This window comes from Branchiostoma belcheri, unplaced genomic scaffold (genome assembly GCF_001625305.1).
Source record: "Branchiostoma belcheri isolate BF01 breed outbred unplaced genomic scaffold, Haploidv18h27 scaffold17, whole genome shotgun sequence".
Lineage (NCBI taxonomy): Eukaryota > Metazoa > Chordata > Leptocardii > Amphioxiformes > Branchiostomatidae > Branchiostoma > Branchiostoma belcheri.
In genome coordinates, this window is record NW_017803157.1 from 1,867,678 (window position 1) to 1,885,965 (window position 18,288).

At 40.1% G+C, this 18,288-nt stretch overlaps 2 protein-coding genes across 2 annotated transcripts in view; both read right to left on the bottom strand.

Annotated features, from left to right (window-relative positions):
* LOC109466827 (phytanoyl-CoA hydroxylase-interacting protein-like) overlaps positions 1-10,644 on the bottom strand; it is a 15,480-nt gene extending 4,836 nt beyond the window's left edge. The window contains exons 1-2 of the mRNA XM_019764669.1: positions 10,066-10,644; positions 1,149-1,490 (exon numbers count right to left, since the gene is read on the bottom strand). Coding sequence (XP_019620228.1) covers positions 1,149-1,490; positions 10,066-10,192 — 469 coding nt within the window. The 5' untranslated portion in view covers positions 10,193-10,644. The remainder of the gene's footprint in view (positions 1-1,148; positions 1,491-10,065) is intronic.
* Positions 10,645-11,641: 997 nt separating this feature from the next.
* LOC109466587 (alpha-protein kinase 1-like) lies at positions 11,642-17,871 on the bottom strand. The gene is made up of 10 exons (XM_019764318.1): positions 17,817-17,871; positions 17,147-17,364; positions 16,338-16,499; positions 15,821-15,917; positions 15,467-15,553; positions 14,942-15,076; positions 14,423-14,547; positions 12,973-14,032; positions 12,611-12,770; positions 11,642-12,316 (listed from the first exon to the last, which is right to left on the bottom strand). The coding sequence occupies exons 1-10, from the start codon at positions 17,869-17,871 to the stop codon at positions 11,773-11,775; spliced, it is 2,643 nt and encodes an 880-aa protein (XP_019619877.1). The 3' UTR covers positions 11,642-11,772.
* Between the last annotated feature and the right edge of the window lie 417 nt (positions 17,872-18,288).

An 18,288-nucleotide genomic window follows, 5' to 3' on the forward strand; every position in this document is an offset into this window, starting at 1 on the left:
AAAAAAAAAAAAAAAAAAGTGAATCCCTACCTACCGACCCTAATTTTTTCTGGACTGTAATAGGAAACACAACATTTATTTTGTTAGGCCTAAAAGGGAAATAGACCGACACTAGGAAGCGGCCATTTTGTGTGACCTTGAGGATGATGACTTACCCTTTTACAACAATGGAAATTTGCAATCAATCTAGCTCCTTTCTAAAGGGGGATTCAACTTATAAATGTTAAATTATAACAATTTAGATCATATTTACTATCATTTACTGGTCATCTCCTTGGTGCTGAAATGCTATCACTTGAAATATCACCTGCATAAATCAAACAGGTTAGTACTGGTAACATTGGAGCTGTTCTGGTATTCACATGTATGTATTTAAATGTATAGCAGGGCTCAAAATTCGTTTTTGGGGATAGGCGCACTGGTGTATCCAACTTAATCAATTGGGTGCACAAAATAGAACGTTAGCCAAACCTAATAATATTTTCATTTCTAAAGAAAAGTACTGATACTAAAACAATTTTATCATTTTTATGACACTTAGATATTAAAAATATGCTGTATACTACTATTCATTTAACATCTTTACATATACATGTAAACCAGGATAGTGAGTGAGTGAGTGATGTGTAGTATACATGTACATAAACCTACGAAAGTATTTGGGTGCACTAAGGAGCACATGCACCCAGTATTTTGAGCCCTGTATAGTAATCTAGGATCCAATTCCTTTTTTGTTAAAGCTAATGACTGCTTACTGATTGGCCAAACAATGTGATTAATTCGTTCCTACCTGCACCCAATTCTTTTCTGTAGTTTCCGTGGTTTACATATGTAAAAATGTTAAATGTATAGTACAAATGTAGTATACAGCATATTATTAACATCTAAATTTCAGAAAAATAATAAAACCATTTACAGTTACAGTACTTTTCTTTAGCAATAAAACATTAAGTTCTTGCTGACATTCTACTTATTTTATCCTATATAGTGCACCCCCCAAAATTTTCTGCACCAGTGCACCTATTCCCCTGCCAAAAAAGAGTGTCGAGCCCTGTACATGTATAGTAATCTTAGTAGGATCCAATTCCATTCCTATTGCTGATGACTGCTTACAGATTGGCAAAAGAATGTGATTAATCTGTTCCTACCTGCTGTACAGAACTCGACTGTTTCGCTCCAGTCCGACACCCTGTACTCGCCGTCAGGCATCTTGCACGCCGTCTGCACCGACACCGTGTAGTTTGTCCGCGGCTGCAGGAACCAGTGACCTTTGACCGTGAACGGCAGCGGGATCGCCTTGGCGACCAGTTTGGTGGGAACATCCTTGTGCTTGAAGGCCTTCTTGGCGTTGTTGACGTTGGCTTTCTTGTTGAGGTCGATGAAGAAGTGGGTGACGTGGTCCTTGGGGTCCATGGACCACTGGATCTTGAAGGAGTCACACGTGATGTGGGACAGTTTGACGTCACACGGTGTGCTCAGGCCCTGGGCATCTGAAACAACAGGGGAATCAGCATTAGCATTTTTATCTAAACCTACAAGTGACCAGAGCTCTAGCCAGCATCCATTTTTCCATCAATTGCAGGAACTTTGTGACGTGTGACGGAAAATTTTTAAACCAGTGTCTGTTAAACTTGATGGACAAAACTGACAAAAATTTTGGGAAAAAATATAAAAACATTCAATTTTTAGGACCACCAACAACCACTCTCAACCCCATTATTAGCTTCTCAAAATGTAAAATATCGCATTTTCAAAGGTTTGAAAAATCAAAAATTTGCCCCCAGACTCCCAAAGTTGGGAGTACTTTCCCCCCAGGTCTGATCATGAACCTGTGCTGAAGGAAAAACATATTGAGCTGGCTAGAGCCATACATGTGACGTCTAACATTCTAACATGATCTGGCCACTCTGGAAGAATGCCTCAAAAGAGATCTCATATGCAATATCCTCCAGCAAAATGCACTCTGGTATATCTGAAGAGATCTCCAATGGAATATCCGCCGGTAAAATGCACTCTTCTATATCTGTTACCGTGCATACCTTGGGGATACTGCACGATATAGCTAGATGACTCTCAAATACACTGTATTTCAACTGTTTAAGTTGTGGATATAATTGTATTACCTAGTAAATTAATGGTAATGAAGGTTATGTACATAATACTCCGACTAAGTACAGTAGGTTTTTATTTCAGACAGCAAGCTATAGAAGGGATATTTAAAAAAAATCCTAAATATTTTATTCATTATCATGATAATAATGTCACGATAACTTGCGTTATCATTTTCTTCTACAATACATGACTGTATGTTCAAACAATTGAATATCTGAGTTGCCAGCATCATACAAAAATGGCAAAATATATAGTTGAGCATGTAGCAGTGGAAAACCTTTTCCAAACATCATGCTGCCCAAGCTATGGGGGTGAGTGATAGTAATAACATTTAGTTTATATTCTATTTTGGAGAGATTAAGCTTGGGTGACATTTGGTGAAAATACCACAAACCTCAGCAGTCCCTCAGGTATACAGTAGATGAGTACAGGAAAAACATTAGTTTATATCAGGAGTATTTAGGAGAGCTTGGGCAACATGGTGAAATTGTGCATATCAAATACCACAAACCTCAACAGTCACCTCAGGTATACAGTCCATAACTAAATTATTTTGAGATAAGACAGAGCAGACCCGGCATGACTCTTGCTTTAAGTCCGTGGTTGCCCCTGGTTACCATCTCCTGCCATCGTAATTGAATCAAGGACTGTGTCGGTGTGCCTCTCCTGCTTACTAATTTGATAAGGAAGGGAATAGAAAGTAGATACCATCTGGTCCAGTATTAATCATAATTAGGAGGGTTTTGAGTAGGTGTAGGAAATATGAGGTCAGGGAGTTAAGAAGGATAAAGCGCTGACGCTTAGCTGGAAATGTATTGTACTCAATACCACATGGTTTATCAGATTTCCTCCCTGAAAAATTATATTTGGGCCAAGCCACTGGGCATATTCTTTGAGTACTGTGAAAAAAAAATCAATACCTGTTGACTGAAAAAAAAATGATGGAAAAAAAATGCATCAAAGATGTGTCCATGTAAAAATGTGGTATCAATTAACATTGTGCGTTTCAAAATTCAATGTTAATTCCTACATTGAATGCAATCAATGTATGGGAGATATAGAACACATTCTAACTGAGATGCAACTGAAATTTAACTACATGCAAAATGGGATGGTACAGTTCCTTTACGAATCAAATTCGAAACTCTGAAAAACGCTTTATTGGAAAAACAAAAACATCTTTACAATGACTCAATATATGGCTCTATACTTAATGAACTATAATTAGAAATCATATACTGTTGCTTGAGTAACTGCTTTTTGGAATAATTATAATTACATTTCCAACCTCTACTCCCTTCTGGTGGAATGTTTAGAAATAGAAATGACAGTGCCACATGTACCACGTATATCTACAGTCTGACACATTGATTCTGTATGCATGTCACACTGACAGCTGGCAGTCTGCTCCCTGTTTGCGTTTACCTTTCTCATTTGTTTTGGTTGAGGCAGCAGGTCGCACTGAAAGCACCTGTCTGCTTCTTCATTCGTTACGCAGCTGGATTCTGTTATGCAAACATCCGAATAGTTTACTCCTCTTGAAGAGGTTTATATTATAATACTACCAGTAAATATACACTGTTACTGTCATAAATCCACATTTGAAAGTACAAAAACTGTAAAATTGTCCACTGATATGCTGGCTACTCCTTCTACAATCGTTTTTTTCTTAACATATTTTTATGACTGATACTTGGCAGTAGTATGGAAAAATGGCAGTGTGTTACATTACATCAGGCAAACCACACCCCTTCACTCCAAGCAAATGTGTTTAGTGAAGATCCATGCTAGTGCAACGCATGGGCTTGTAATATTAATCTCTCAGCAACACATCCTGGTATATAATGTACATCATGTTTATAGCCCATTGGATCCAAAACATTCCAACCATATAACACTGCGTGTGCCTTAAGCTCAGGTTTAGGTATTCTGAGAACATCCAACTGAGGCCCTGAGCAGGGCAAACTGAACATTTTACAGCTTCTGATACATCACTTTGAGGTTTCCCTGCAGGATAGCAAGATTCAGATGCTGATGTCCCGTACTCTTAAGCTTATAAAAGCATTACATGTCAGTGTTCGAAATACCTGCCTGCAGTCTGCAATCTGCAGATAGATTTTCAAGATTGCAGAAGAAAAAATTATACAATCTGCAATTTTGCAGAAGGAAAAATAGGCTCCAGATTCATTAGCTTTCAGTTTAGCAAACTAAAACTTCCAGGCCCCAGGGACAGACTGTTCTGAAACAACAGGAGCTTCTTCACTAATTTGCATCATCCTTGTCTTGACTTGTCTAACTTTTGTTTCCTTTTGGACTTCCAAAAAATTGTCTTCACTAATTTGCATATCAATCCATAGTTCATGCTTATAAACCTGAAATTCTCCTGCAGTCTAGTAATGCTACTGTACAGATTTACAAAGCTATATATGATGTAAAAAGGAATTACTGTTTTGAGAAGGTTGTAGTATGGAGGCTTGTGTATTTGCAGAAAGGTTGTAATATGGAGGCTTGTGTATTTGCAGAAAGTATTTCCAAATTGCAGAACAAAATTTTGACTCTTCTGCAATATTGCAGAGTACTGAAAAAAAGTATTTCGACCACTGCATGTACTTTTCCAAATGTCAGTGTTGCTGCGTATGTCTGGCCATTAGTTTGAGCAGGAAAGTCACCTGGATGAGGCTCTGAGCCTGCTAATGGGATTCAGTGACAGGTGGGAAACGCTTGTGCATACATGGTGTGTTACCTTACAAATCACCCAGCACAAACACTGATGTAGACGTAGGCAGACTTCTTGTCGTGTACCCTACTAGTTAGTACATCAGGGCTCAAAATACTTCTTTATGCATACCTGTACAACAGACAGTAAACCGTATAGAGACTGAGAGAGAGAGAGAGAGAGAGAGAGAGAGAGAGAGAGAGAGAGAGAGAGAGAGAGAGAGAGAGAGAGAGAGAGAAATATTTAGTACTGTTAACCTATACTATTCATATTTTTCCCTTTTAGTGAATAACAGACTGTAGTGCCCTTTTGAATTTTGTCATCTGCTATATATTATTTAGAGGATGCTACTCCAAACAATGTATGACATTTAAAGCCTGAGTGAGTGTTATTCTAGAGTTGCAGGTAGGTTTTATAAATGAGCCTGTAGGTTAGCAGAGGTTCAAAAGCACATAATATACACAGTTAAACATACATCTCAGTCAGTTACTGTCTTTAACAGCCCTGCATATATATCTAGAGGGCTGGTGGTTTTTCAGACTTCATATGGCAACTGCATTTGGATTTACGTGACGACTTCAACAGGACCCTTGTACCCTTGATTGACCTGTGCATTCCATTCCCATGGGAGAAGAGCCAATTTCTACAAATGAAATATCCCATCCCCCAACACCGGCACGTTTTACTGACTTCATCCATCAAGGTACCTCGTGGCAATAATGCACAAATTTACAACGGATTTGCAAGTTTCTGACATTACATTAAAGTTGAGAAATGTTTTTGCCTGTCATGCAATATCAATTAGTGTTTTAGGTAATATCAAATAAAACATGAAACACATCAGACCACAAACAAATTAGATTAACTGTTGGTAATGAAACGTGAAAAATGAAATTCACAATAATTAAATTATTCCTATAGAAAATGTCATGGTCATATTCTTTTACTAGCACTAGTACCTGAAACCGTTCTACTCTTGAATTGTAAAAGACTTCAAGTTGCAGTATCATTTTACACCAACCATAAAATAATAAATCATTGATTTTTTGTTCTCAAACCCTAGCAGCTTAGGGCAAATCAGATTAAAACCTTTATTAATACAAAATTTATGCACAGAGAACCTTTTGAGGTGAGGAAATCTAATCAGAAAGGCTTCCCTGGGGTGAGGTATTGATTCATTGCTTGTTTGTGTGCTGGCCTTTACCACAGACATATGACTGTGTGTTCTTCAGCCATTGGACTTCACACCTTGAGGCTCTCTGAGGGTTTTCTCTAATATTGTTCTCAAAATTACAGTTTTTAAAACATTGTTGGTGTACAAAAATATACAGATCAACATGTTCATATGCCTGACAGATGAAACACAATTGTACCAGGAATACTAGAGCTACACAATTTTAAGTACAGGTACAGGTAGCTTAATAGATCTAGAGGTACATGTACCTACATAACATTGCCATTGGCCAGTCATTTGTAACTTGTAAGTTAGATTTCAATATACAATTTGTAGCCAACTGTCTTTTTTATGAATTGGTAAATTTTTGTCCTGGTATGTACATGTGTTATAATCTAAAATCATTGGTCGTGTTTACAACACAATTGCAAGTTTTCGAGTTTGAAACACTTGCTTATAGAAGAAAAATCACCATCTTAGAGATGCAATTTACATATCTTTAGTGCCCGCCATAGCTGTTTTATGCTACTCACAGTGTTCAGGTATGTATACACCAGATGTTCAGGTCCAGACCTGTACCCCTACCAGACTAATAATTCTACAGGTACAGGTGTTGGGTACACACTCGGAGAGATAACAATAGACAGGTGTAAAGGTCACATTCTACATACTTTACTTTTAACTTAAGCACTGGAATGTATGCAACATCATGCGCAATCTTAGGTTTTAAAAGCTTAAAAAGGTTTCACTCTTTCCATGTCCTCTCAGTAGTATGTAGTTTATTACTTAAGTGTCTAGTACCACAGTATAAAGAAACAGCTTAGCAAACAGCAAAACATTAATGAGTAGTTCCTTGAATGTGAATTTAAGCCTTAACTTAAGCTTGTCACAGTTTGAAATGTATGCCAATATGTGCACCACATCATTCCCATTTACTAATTGACAAAAAAAAAGATCCCTTTCTTCATTCCCTTATTCATGAATAAACGTTTATCAGTCATTTAAGAGAAGTAGTGTTTAAGCAAACATGGCAAGTCAACAGACAGGCATTCCGATTGTGCATGTTTGATCTTTCTCTCCCCTTGCCATTGCCGTGACTATAATACAATTAAAGGACTCAGTAGGGTCTGGTTGAAGGCTTTGATATGGACACATATACTGATAATATCTTGTGATAAGGTCTTGCTCTTGAGGCAAAAAACAATCTAGCACAGAACAGTACAGGTCCTTTAATGGTTGCTATCAAATTGCATGGCAATTTCGGTCACTACTACTGGCTTGCACTGTTACAGTACATGTAAGCCACCTTACTTTGTGTTGTGGTCAGCTGGTTTAATCATAGGTCAGTGCAGGCCTGCAACAGTAACATGCACATGCAGGTGGTCAAAATTCCAGCCCTGTAAAAAAATGACTGTCACAATAAAAACGAAAAAAAAAACCTACTACTAACTACTAGTAGTAAATTTGACTATGTAAAGCACTTAAATTACCAATCTGACACAATTTCAAAGACCATCAATAATAGTTCTTTACCCCAATGACCTTTCAGGTTGAGGGAATTCTATCAATCAATTATGGCAAATGGAGTGTGCAACTCGAGCTTCCTGTAAGTAATAAGCCAGCTCCATTTCCTGCTTGGGGGGTTCCTATTGCGGCCAGAAGTGCTGCATAGATACCTAGTAATTACCTGCATATGTATATCTGTACACTCAGGTAAACATATCTGTATCTGCTTATTCATCGTCTGTTTTGTTTACTTTTACATATTGCTGTCTATGACTATGTGAATTTTGTTGCTGTGTTTTTTGTGTTGGGGAGGGCAACCTGTAAAGGTGCGTATGCACCTGTTTTGCCTAATAAACAATAATTATGTTACAGGTAATATAGGTACATCTGGTGTACATGTACATATATACAGATCCATACGTGATGTTTTCAATAATTCGCATGAGAATTCGTACCCTTAATGTCAGCCCATATTTTTGCTTTTGTGGATGCTGACTGCTGAACATGGTGCTCAGACTGTGATCAATAATAGAACGCCCCCCCCCCTCCCCGACATGTTCGTACTTGTATACTGCCCACAGATATGAAATATTGATCCAGGATTGGATATCAATGTATCATGCAACGCACCGAATGTCCTTGGAATCCCGTGGTAAGGTAACAATCATGGTGTGGAGGTGAATCTTTGTGATATTGGATTCGATGAGAATCCCTGTACATCAGATATGTGCATATAGATATGCTACTATCTTCCTATTACAGCAATGTTAACTGTGGCATGATCTTTATTGAAAGCAAGCAAAGAGATTTGCCTCCTAGAAACTAGTACTAGAAACCATCATCAGAATTTTCTTGGCAGTATAGCCTATACCAAAATCAGCACGGGTTTTAAGCTTTGAAATGTATATCATGGCTATCCAGTGCGCTTTTAAGGTTTGAGAGAACCTGTACATATAAAGTGGGGCCTGATGAGGGCATGTTTGCAATATATATGGAAGTCACGTAATGTCTAAAATGTAGAAATTAGGCACTAAAGTCTGTTACAGCTAACTTACTTAAACTTAAAAAAGAGACAGAGCTGGTTGCATATATATGGATTGCAACGTCATACAAGGAAGGAAGTGGTTTTATATATGGATTGCAATGTCATACAAGGAAGGAAGACATATCTGCCTGATAGTTGGGTGGTCACCGGAACATGAAAATAAAACTACTGCAAAAATTTCATGATTTATAGTACTTTATTTCACCAGAAATGGTCCCTAGGGATAAAGCAAGGTGTCAAAACATCTGCTCTATACAGGCTGAATCCAAAGCCACATGTGACTGACCAAGGGTAACAAGGGCAAACGAATGAGAAAAACATTACAGCATTCCTGTATGTATTCCTGGGTACCTTCTGCTAGCCTCTATGGACAAACACAGAAAATGGAGAAATTTAAGATTCTAGATTCAAGGGGCACAAAAATAAGTATAAGTTATGTTTCTTATTCTTGTAAACCAGAAATGGAAGGCAAAAAAAAAATTGTTAATACTGTGCAGTTAAATGTCCAATACGGAGGTTTGTGGATTCAATCTTATGTCACCTCTGGGTTCCACAATCAGAGAATTAATTGTCTTTTCTGCTAACATCTGTGTCCATAATATCACCAGGGTCCATAATATCGCCACCTTGAGAAACAGTGTGCTTAAAGATATTTTTACTGCAACATCCTTTTGGTATGCACTCCTTCACACATCAAATGTACATACCTAGGGTATGTTGCACACTATTAACTAATTAAGCACACTATTTCTCAAGGTGGCAATATTATGGACCCTGGTGATATTATGGACAAAGATGTTACATCATGATGTACAGAAAAATACCCTTAAAATACTGGTTTGTGTCCTTTTTTTCCGGCACATGCAAATTTTGCCAGTACACCTAACACCTAGGTTATGTACCTGTAATCCTACCTAACCAGGTCAATTGCCAGGTGCATCACTTCAAGGTGTCACTGAAGGGGCAGGCACACCTTATCAAATTGCGGCATGATTGGCTATAAATAAGGGTTTTAGGGGTGGCAAATGGATGATAAAATGTTCACCCAACCCCCATTCATATCCTTTCTAGACCATGTAACCTCTTTCGATTTAGCTGTACCCCAACAGCAGGTGGTTATACAGTTCTAACGCCCCACCCCCCTCCCCAACAAGCAAGCAAAAATATACAGTACAGAACATCTGTCAAAATAGGATCTAAAAATTCACTTGCATCGTTGAATCCATATGTATTCCTGAAATCTGCATGTATTGTTGAGATATGCATGTATTGTTGAAATCTACATGTACATAATTATGTATAATTTGTAGAAATTATAAACCAGTATGTTACATCTGTCAAAACGGGACTCAACCAGAATCTGAAAATTCACACGTATCTACATGTAGTTATTAGGTGCATTGTTGCTTGGTTGAATGTATTGCTGAAATCTGCATATATTGTGGAGATCTACATGTATTTTTGAGATCTACACGTATGCAATTTATGTAATTTGTTGAAATGAGCACGTACCACCCTGTAGCTGCACAGCTGAGAGCTCCTCGGTAGCATCCGCAACGCTGACCGGCCGGTCCCGGCTTTTGGGCGGGACCTGGGGAGGTATCTTCCGCCCACCGCTCGCTCCTGCTCCGGTACTCATGTTTCCTACCAGCGATCGGTGTGTCTAGAGCAGCCTCGGTGCGTACAAGGCTTCTGGTACTTTCAGTAGGTGCAAAGGTGGGATTTGAGCCGCTGAGAAGACGAATCCCTGCCCCGGGACAGAAGCTCACCGCCCCCGCTCGTCTTTCGGGACGTGTACGTTGCCACTAATTCGATCCAGCTAGCCGTACACAGACACCACCACCAGATCTCGTGACCCCTTTGGGAACGTAACAGGTTGGTTGGTTTGGCGCAGGCGTTACCAGTTACCAAAGCCGTGTTTCTAACCGACCTTTAGCACCGTTTGGTGAACCCTGTTGGGTCAAATATTTCGATGCCTGTCGTGGGTTTGGCAAACACTCAGTCCGAAGTTCATCCTATCACTTTCACTGGCCATGAAAAATGATTCGAGTTGTGCGGGCTTTCCACATATGGTCAGTATTGTATCACTCCGCCCAAACTCCGCCCACTGGCTCAGTGATGAGGTGTATAAAACACACACAATTCTTAATTTCTCACAAATTTGTTTCTCCACACCAATTTGGTAAGGATGAACCTCCTTGGTATTGCCGAAGAACAATCTCGCCCAGCGGACGATTACATGCAACGTTGCTTCACCTCATAGATTGGGTCAAACCATTGTGATTAAAACATGCGGGGGTGCCCTGATGGTGCAATATATATAAGGGACAACGTGAGCATCATATCATATCTACAATAGGGTTGAATTTCGTAAACAAGTTACATAAATAATATGTACATGCACTGTGCCATGCACTTGTGTATTTTTCACATGCCAACTGTATCTGATCAAGGGCGTTCTTGCCGATCTGATCTGGTCCATTAATTCAGCACACCAGCGCTATCTGGCGACAATAAAGAACGCTACATCCGAATTCAGAAGTGTATGAGACAATCTGAACACTTTTCCTACCTGTTGTCCTGTGAGAATCATGCTATTCCAGCTTACACAGCTCCACTACATCGATATTTATCCCCACATTCTGCCCGACCGTGCGTTTACAAGTGTGTGTCTGTCCTTGGTGCTGAATGGCGTTCGGATTGTATTTACATTCAACCAAGGAGATTGCCAAACACCATAGCAGCTATACTTGGCATCCAAAAAATTTAGTTGCCCAATCGGGCAAGTACAGAGGGATATTCACTTGCCCGAACAGTACTTTTACTTGCCCTGGGCAAGTGGGCAATGGGACTTGTCCAACCCTGGGTAGACATTGGTATTTTCAATGTCAGCGTTTCAGGACGCAAGTACTAGTAACAGGAAGGTCTGTTAATGATTCACAGTCTGACAGAAACAGGTTTTTTTTGTAGCAAATTTAATATTCCACTGGAAAATGTAAAGGGGTTATCCACTGAATATTGTGTTGTTGTGTACAGTTTATTATACATTCAAAGACAAAGATAACAGCGTTCAACTGACATTACTTACATCTACAAGCCCTACATTGTACTAAGCAGTTGCATGTACAGATTGAAATACAGGCATTGCGTAGTGTATGCAATAAGAAAACAGAATTATGAAATATGCATAATGTATAATATGAAAACAGGATCCAAATTTCAAATAGTCATTACAGGTCTCTTCAACTTCAGGAGCCTACAGACTTTATTACATGTAGGGTGTTGCTCTCTCCAGAAAGCCTGGATGCCTCTATCGCCTAGGTTACCCCTCCCGTACTTCTTTATCTCCTCAGAATGAATCTGAGGGTCGGTGAAGTAAGTCACACCCCTCCCGTCCAGAGTGGTCCAGCCCTGTATGTCTACTATCATCAACTTTTCTCCCGAAGCTTCGTAAGTGAAGTGAGTGAAGGCAGTCGCAAGCCCGCTGTCCAGAACTGGGTGTCTGTACTTCAGATTGTTCGTAAGCTTCACAAAATCCCCATCAATGTACGGCTCAACGTTGATGGTGAAGCTCTCTGGTTGGGAATGATTCACTTGAACTTGAAGGGTGACAGCTGGAAGGTACTGGATCTGGCCAAAGTCTTGACGTCTTCGAAGCTTGTGGTTGAAGACAGTAACGTACTTGCGGGCTGTCATCTGGCAGCAGACGTCTTGGCGATACTGTTCATACGGTTTGTCCTTCTTGTATCTCTTTCCAACATACCTACAAATAAAATGGATACCAGAAAATGTAATGCTGTGTTAGAGTGTACTATAGAGTCAGAGAACAGTTTCATTGTTTCATAGTGTCCAGTTTTTACCCAATATTTTCACTTAAAGTTCCTTGTTTAAAGTTAAAACTTTAGATCAAACACTAGGAAGTTCTCTCACCTAGAGCTTTTGACCAGTCACTCTGGTCTTCCTCAGTAGACTGACCCAGTGAGGTGAGAGAACTTTTGGATCTAAAATTTAAACATGTAACTGAATACAGATGAACTTTCATGATAGCACTTTGTACCTGCCCATACGTTCCTCCTGGCTGATGTACTGGACAAAGAAAGCGTCTCTCTGCTTCCCCTTCTTGTCCTCATCAAGTGCAAGGGGATCTCCTAGGTACACCAAGGTCTGCTCTGACTCCCACTTGTCATTGAAGGGGTCATACTTGTGGAGTAAAGCCTCTGAAAAAAGAGGAGCAAAAATTAGCCAGGAACCTTAAACCACAAGGTGACTTTTTTGGCATAAAGAGAGAGAGAGAAAACATCAACAATCAATCAGAAATTACTAGATAATGTTCTGAATACATGTATCATGGCATTTTGAAAGTAGTCTGCATTACTTGCACTAAAACATGTTTTTCATTCATTTTGCTATAGAACTTACTATGGACTCTCGTGACTGGTGGCAAGCCTGCATACATCTCGTCCCATTTCTCCCGCTCTTCATCTGACATTCTCTCTTCACATCTGCCCTCACTAACATCAGGGCCTGAATGGGTGTCACCTTTCCCAACACCATCTTTTTCATCGGACTCGTGTGCCACATCAACAGTTGTAGCTGAAGGGTCGAACGTTGAACCAAGCGTGGTCAAGGCAGGATTCACAGTAGAAGGTTCTATGTGATGTTTCTCGACAGCATAACGTAGCTGGTCAACTGGAGGCTGTAGTTTTGTCTTTGTTTCATCGACTGTAACGGCTGATGGATCAACGGTGGAAGCTGTGTGTAAGTTTTTGTTAGGAATGTTTTCTCCAATGGAATCAGTGTCTTCTGAGTCAATGGTTGTGGCAGAGGGATCTGCAGTAGATTTGGTGTGGTCTTGTCTGCTTTCATCACTGGATCTGTCTTGATCATCTTCAGTTGTGTCAAACCCGCTGTCAAGTGTCCCAGAGTTTTTTCCCGTTTCTTCAACTGTAATGTTCCATTCGGTTGTAGCTTCTTCAGTCTGTGACTTAGGGTTGTTGTCTTCTTCAGGCTGTGTTTGTGATATGAGGTCTTCAGGCACAATGTGGTCAATTGACATAGAATAAGACAGTGTTGTCTCTTTTGCTGACACAGTGTGGTCACCTTCAACTGTTTCTTGTGGTTGTGATGTGGGCATCAATGTTTCTAGTGCATCCATGATAAAGTCTATCTTCTTTTTCATCGATCCACTGATAGATGAGTTGCTGTCCTCAGCACAGTACTCTTCATACAGGTGCATGCAGATCTTGGTCAGGTTGTTGCTCTTTTCCACTGCACCAGTTATCTCTAGTACCTGACAGGACTGGAACAGGGCACAGATGAACTCACACAACTGTTCCCTGCTCCTCTGGAGGGCTGCCACACTTTCATGGGCATGTAGGCTTTCAGACAGGTTTGTCCTTGCTAACTGCAGAAACTTCTGTTTCTCTTGAGCGTCTCGCGCCTGCTGAGCACATAGGATGAGCACCTCACCAGCTCTGCGCTATACAGGGAGTTCAACAATGACACAAGTTAGGAACAGACCAGGATCGATCGCAGACAGTTCTAATTTGTTTACCTAATTATGTATTTGAATTCACCACAAGAGGAAGGGAGGGAAAAACAGGTGTAGAAACACCTTTGCAAGTTGCCCTCCCAGAGCAACTTCCTAAAACATTGTTCTGACACCCCTACATTCTGACATGAGCTGTCCGAACATACTACATGTATTTTAGGTAGTCGTCAGAACATAGGCGTGTTACTGGATGGGTCAGTGGATAAGAATGTCAGAAGCATAAACTTAAGCTACACAAGAAATACAAGAATGGCAGCTTAGGTTATTATAGTTTTTAGTTACTAAGCCAGCATGAAATATAATGGAAAATACACATACCCGATGTCTTGCATAGAAGAGTGGGTCAAACTTCGACAAATGAGCAGCCTCCTCAGCTGCTTGGTAAGCCTCTAAGAGAGGGCTGTCTGCTTGTAGGGTGTACTGCTGCTTCAAAACCTGGAAGTCTGCGAAGTTATAATGTCAAAACAGTTTGAGCAAAATACATTTTCAGCAATGTAAAGTGATTTGTTGTGTTTGCATCCAGACCTTTAGTTTTGTGTTGTTAATTTCCCAAATATCTGTTACTGTTAGCATCTATTCACATTCAGTAAATTATTTCTTTTAGAAATGAAATCATATTATGCAACATTGTTATTAAGTTTTCCACCAGCATAACAGAAAGTAACGTTTTAGCTAGCTACCTTTAATTTTCTTACTCAAGTTTACACGACCTGGTCACTTGATACTAGGTGTTACTAAGCCATCAGCAAGTGCTAAAAGGAGCTCATTTGCAGGAAATGTTCAGGAATGTTACAAAGTGTCTTTCAGTGTTCTAAGGAAAGATGCTGTAACCGTTACCTCTGTATGATATGTTTTTGAACACATCCATAAGCAGTCCCACACTAGAGGCGATGCCCTTCTTGTCTGGTTTGGGCAGAGTTCTGAAGCCGATGATGGAGTCCAAAATCAAGGTGGAGGCATCAAACCACTGCCCTGCAAGAACCACACAGTTATGTGTATGTTCATTGAGAATAATGTTGTTGAATAAACAGCGGCCTACACAAATTTTGACATTGAAATGACCACATGAACCAGAATACATACAATCATACATATCTGGGCTTTGAATGTTTTGAATATTGTGCTCAGGCAGCTATATTCAGACAAAGGGCTTACTGTAAGGTGGCATGTACATATGTAAGTTGAGTTGCCTGAATGTACTAGCATATGGGTTATTTTGCCAACAAACAACATAGTATGAGTCAGTTGGAAGATCTTGGGCAAGTTTTAGCCTGTGAAACCCAATCTCCGGGGGTTCCCTACATAGTCCACCACCCAGCAAAAAGTGAGGTTCAGTCAGGCCAGGTAAATTTTGTCTCTCACCAAGTTTCAGCTGGACCTGTCCTTTGATCTGAATGCAGACGGAATGAACTATTGCTCTGTCAGAGTCACTTTTGTATGTCCATGTTCCTGAAATACAAAGGGAAAGATGTGATTACAATCTTAATCCTTATCATGAAAGTTCACCTGTGTTGGTACAAGTCATTATGAAGTTAAAGCTTAGTCTTTATTTCATAATCTTAATCCTTGCTATAAAGGACCATGGACAATCCAAACAATTAGATATTATGATTGGTTAAGGACATACTTCAAAATATTACTAGCAATGATGTTGAAAACCACCGGTATGCTATGGTAGACCAGCAATGATGTTGAAAAACTAAGCGCTAAACTGACCAGTTTCCTCGTCAGGGCTTAGAACATCGTCCAGAACTCTCTCTGCACCGTGAAGATCCCCTGCATTTGTCAACACTCTGGCTTTACGGATGATAATCTGAGGATTTCAAGATTATATGGGACATTTAACAAAAGCACTTCATTAAGCCATAATAGAGACAGCTGACAAGTTGCTAAACAAGTTACAGTTGAGAAAAGTTTGGTTAATGTCATCATTCGTATATGAAAGGACATTTTTCATGTGTGTGAAGTTTTGTTGAAAAAATTCAGAATCTGTAGAATTGCTACTGTACAATTACAAAAACACAGTTTAAGTGTTATAATGTTACAGTACTGGTAATTGTGAGATCTGCAAAAATAAATCCACTACAAATATTTCAATACTTACAGTTCTTTGAAACTATTCATCAAGATGACTTGTCTTGATTTTTCTAATTTTATGCTTTATTTCTTAACTAACAAAATACCACAACCCTTGCACTACATAAGCTGGGTTTTGTGAATAAATTTATTGTACCTGTGGCGGCACAGCTGTGCTTGGACTGCTCTGACGGATGTCATCGATGATTTGAAGCAGACGAGGGGACGTGCCCTGCCAGAAGGCAAATCTGTCCAACAGGAACAGGATAGCAACAGCACGAGGGTAGTTCTCACACTCTACTGCCAGGTCTGCACATTCCTGTAGAAAGGGACATGGGGTGGTTAAATTTTATGAATATTTATATTTTATTCATTGGTTACAGGTTTGTACTCCCAACTTGTACTCAACCCCCATGAATATAATATATATAAGTAGCCTAAATGGCCAAATGGGGTGATCTATCTATAGATACATATCGAGTATAAATAAAGGCACAAACAAACAAACAAACAAACAGGTAGAGTGGGTGGATAGTATGTGGTTACAGTTGATTGACAGGGAGGTCAAGCCTGAAGGTGACCCAACATGCATCGGGTGGGAGTAAGTGGTAGTGGAGTAGTGGTGGGGTAGTGGTGGAGTGTGTGTAACAGTACCTGATTGAATTACATGTACATCACACAATCCCCTCCTGGAATGGTTTCATGATAACATTAACTATACATGCATGAAAAAACCAAAACACTTCCCAGAGTAGTCTGGGTGCCATCCTATTTGTATGCCAGGGCTCCCATACTCCCCCTTAAGAATACATGTATATGATATAATAATCAAAACCAGGATAAGGAAGGAGGAGGAATCATAAGGAAGGGGAGTATGGGAGCCCCAGCATACAAATAGGATGGCACCCAGACTATTTCCAGAGGTATGAAATCTCTGATTTCTTGTTTTGAATTTGCATCTCTCACCCAGAGTATGTCTGCCTGGGTGTTGCCAGGCCTGTGTGTACTTGGTGCAGTGATGAGGTCCTTTACGTTGTACAGGTCCTGTTCCCCGACCCTGTCCTCAAACTGCCACGTCTCAGGGATGAAGGACCAGCTCTGAGCCTCGGCATCGCTGAGAAGGCCCTGCAGTTCTACTGATAACAGTCCTGTGGAGATAAAATTTATGTTTTCAATTTCAGTAGCTTATGGTAGTACATTGTATACGTAGTTGCTTGTAGTACATTGCTCTACTAGCAGAGGCTAATAGGCTTCGGCTTATTGTTGGCTTGTTTTTATCGGGCTTTGTTTTTTGTACAGGTATACTTTTTTACACCAGTCTAACACATGGATGGCAATAGCCGTGGACGACTCATGCAAAAAGGTTACCAGAGTCGTCCACGGCTAGGATGGCAAATGGTATTACTGTCAGGCAAATGGATACTGCTACTGCACTCACTCTTTGCAGCCACCAAAAGATCTGCTTGGAGATTAGTAGTGGAGACTTGCTTTATTTCTTACAATATTCCTTGCAAATTGCAATGTGTGAAAACAATGTTGTTATGGCATACATATGGAAGGGTGCCTATTACTTCCATACTATCAGTTCATACTATCAGTTCCATACTATACTATCATAATAAGTTAATTAACATACCCAAGTTGCAGGAGAGTCTCTGCTCAATGTCACCATCATACTTTTCCTGCTCCATCTCCTGTCAACTATTAGCAAAGAGAAGTCGCCTATCATTCAACGAACGTATCCCAGGAGGTTTATAATGTTATACAGCCATGCAGTGTCTTCCGTGTATGACGTAATTTTTTCACATGACTATCACGCGCTCGAGGCAGGTAAAACATTACCCAGAACACACCCATGCAGCTCAGACGAAAGTTTCGGGTAGTAATTTGATACGGTTGCATCATGTATGACACCGTCCTTCTCGGAAACCCCTAACCTTTACCCTTTCACCCGGACTGCCATATATGGTATGATGACGTAGCCGCCAGCCAATCGCTGGCCGGGAAAAAAGTTCGGGGACTTCCCCTGTTACGTCACGCCCTGCAAAGGGGAAAACCAGGGCCGAAAACGAAAACAGGCGGATTCAGGACCAGTGAAAGCACGGTGC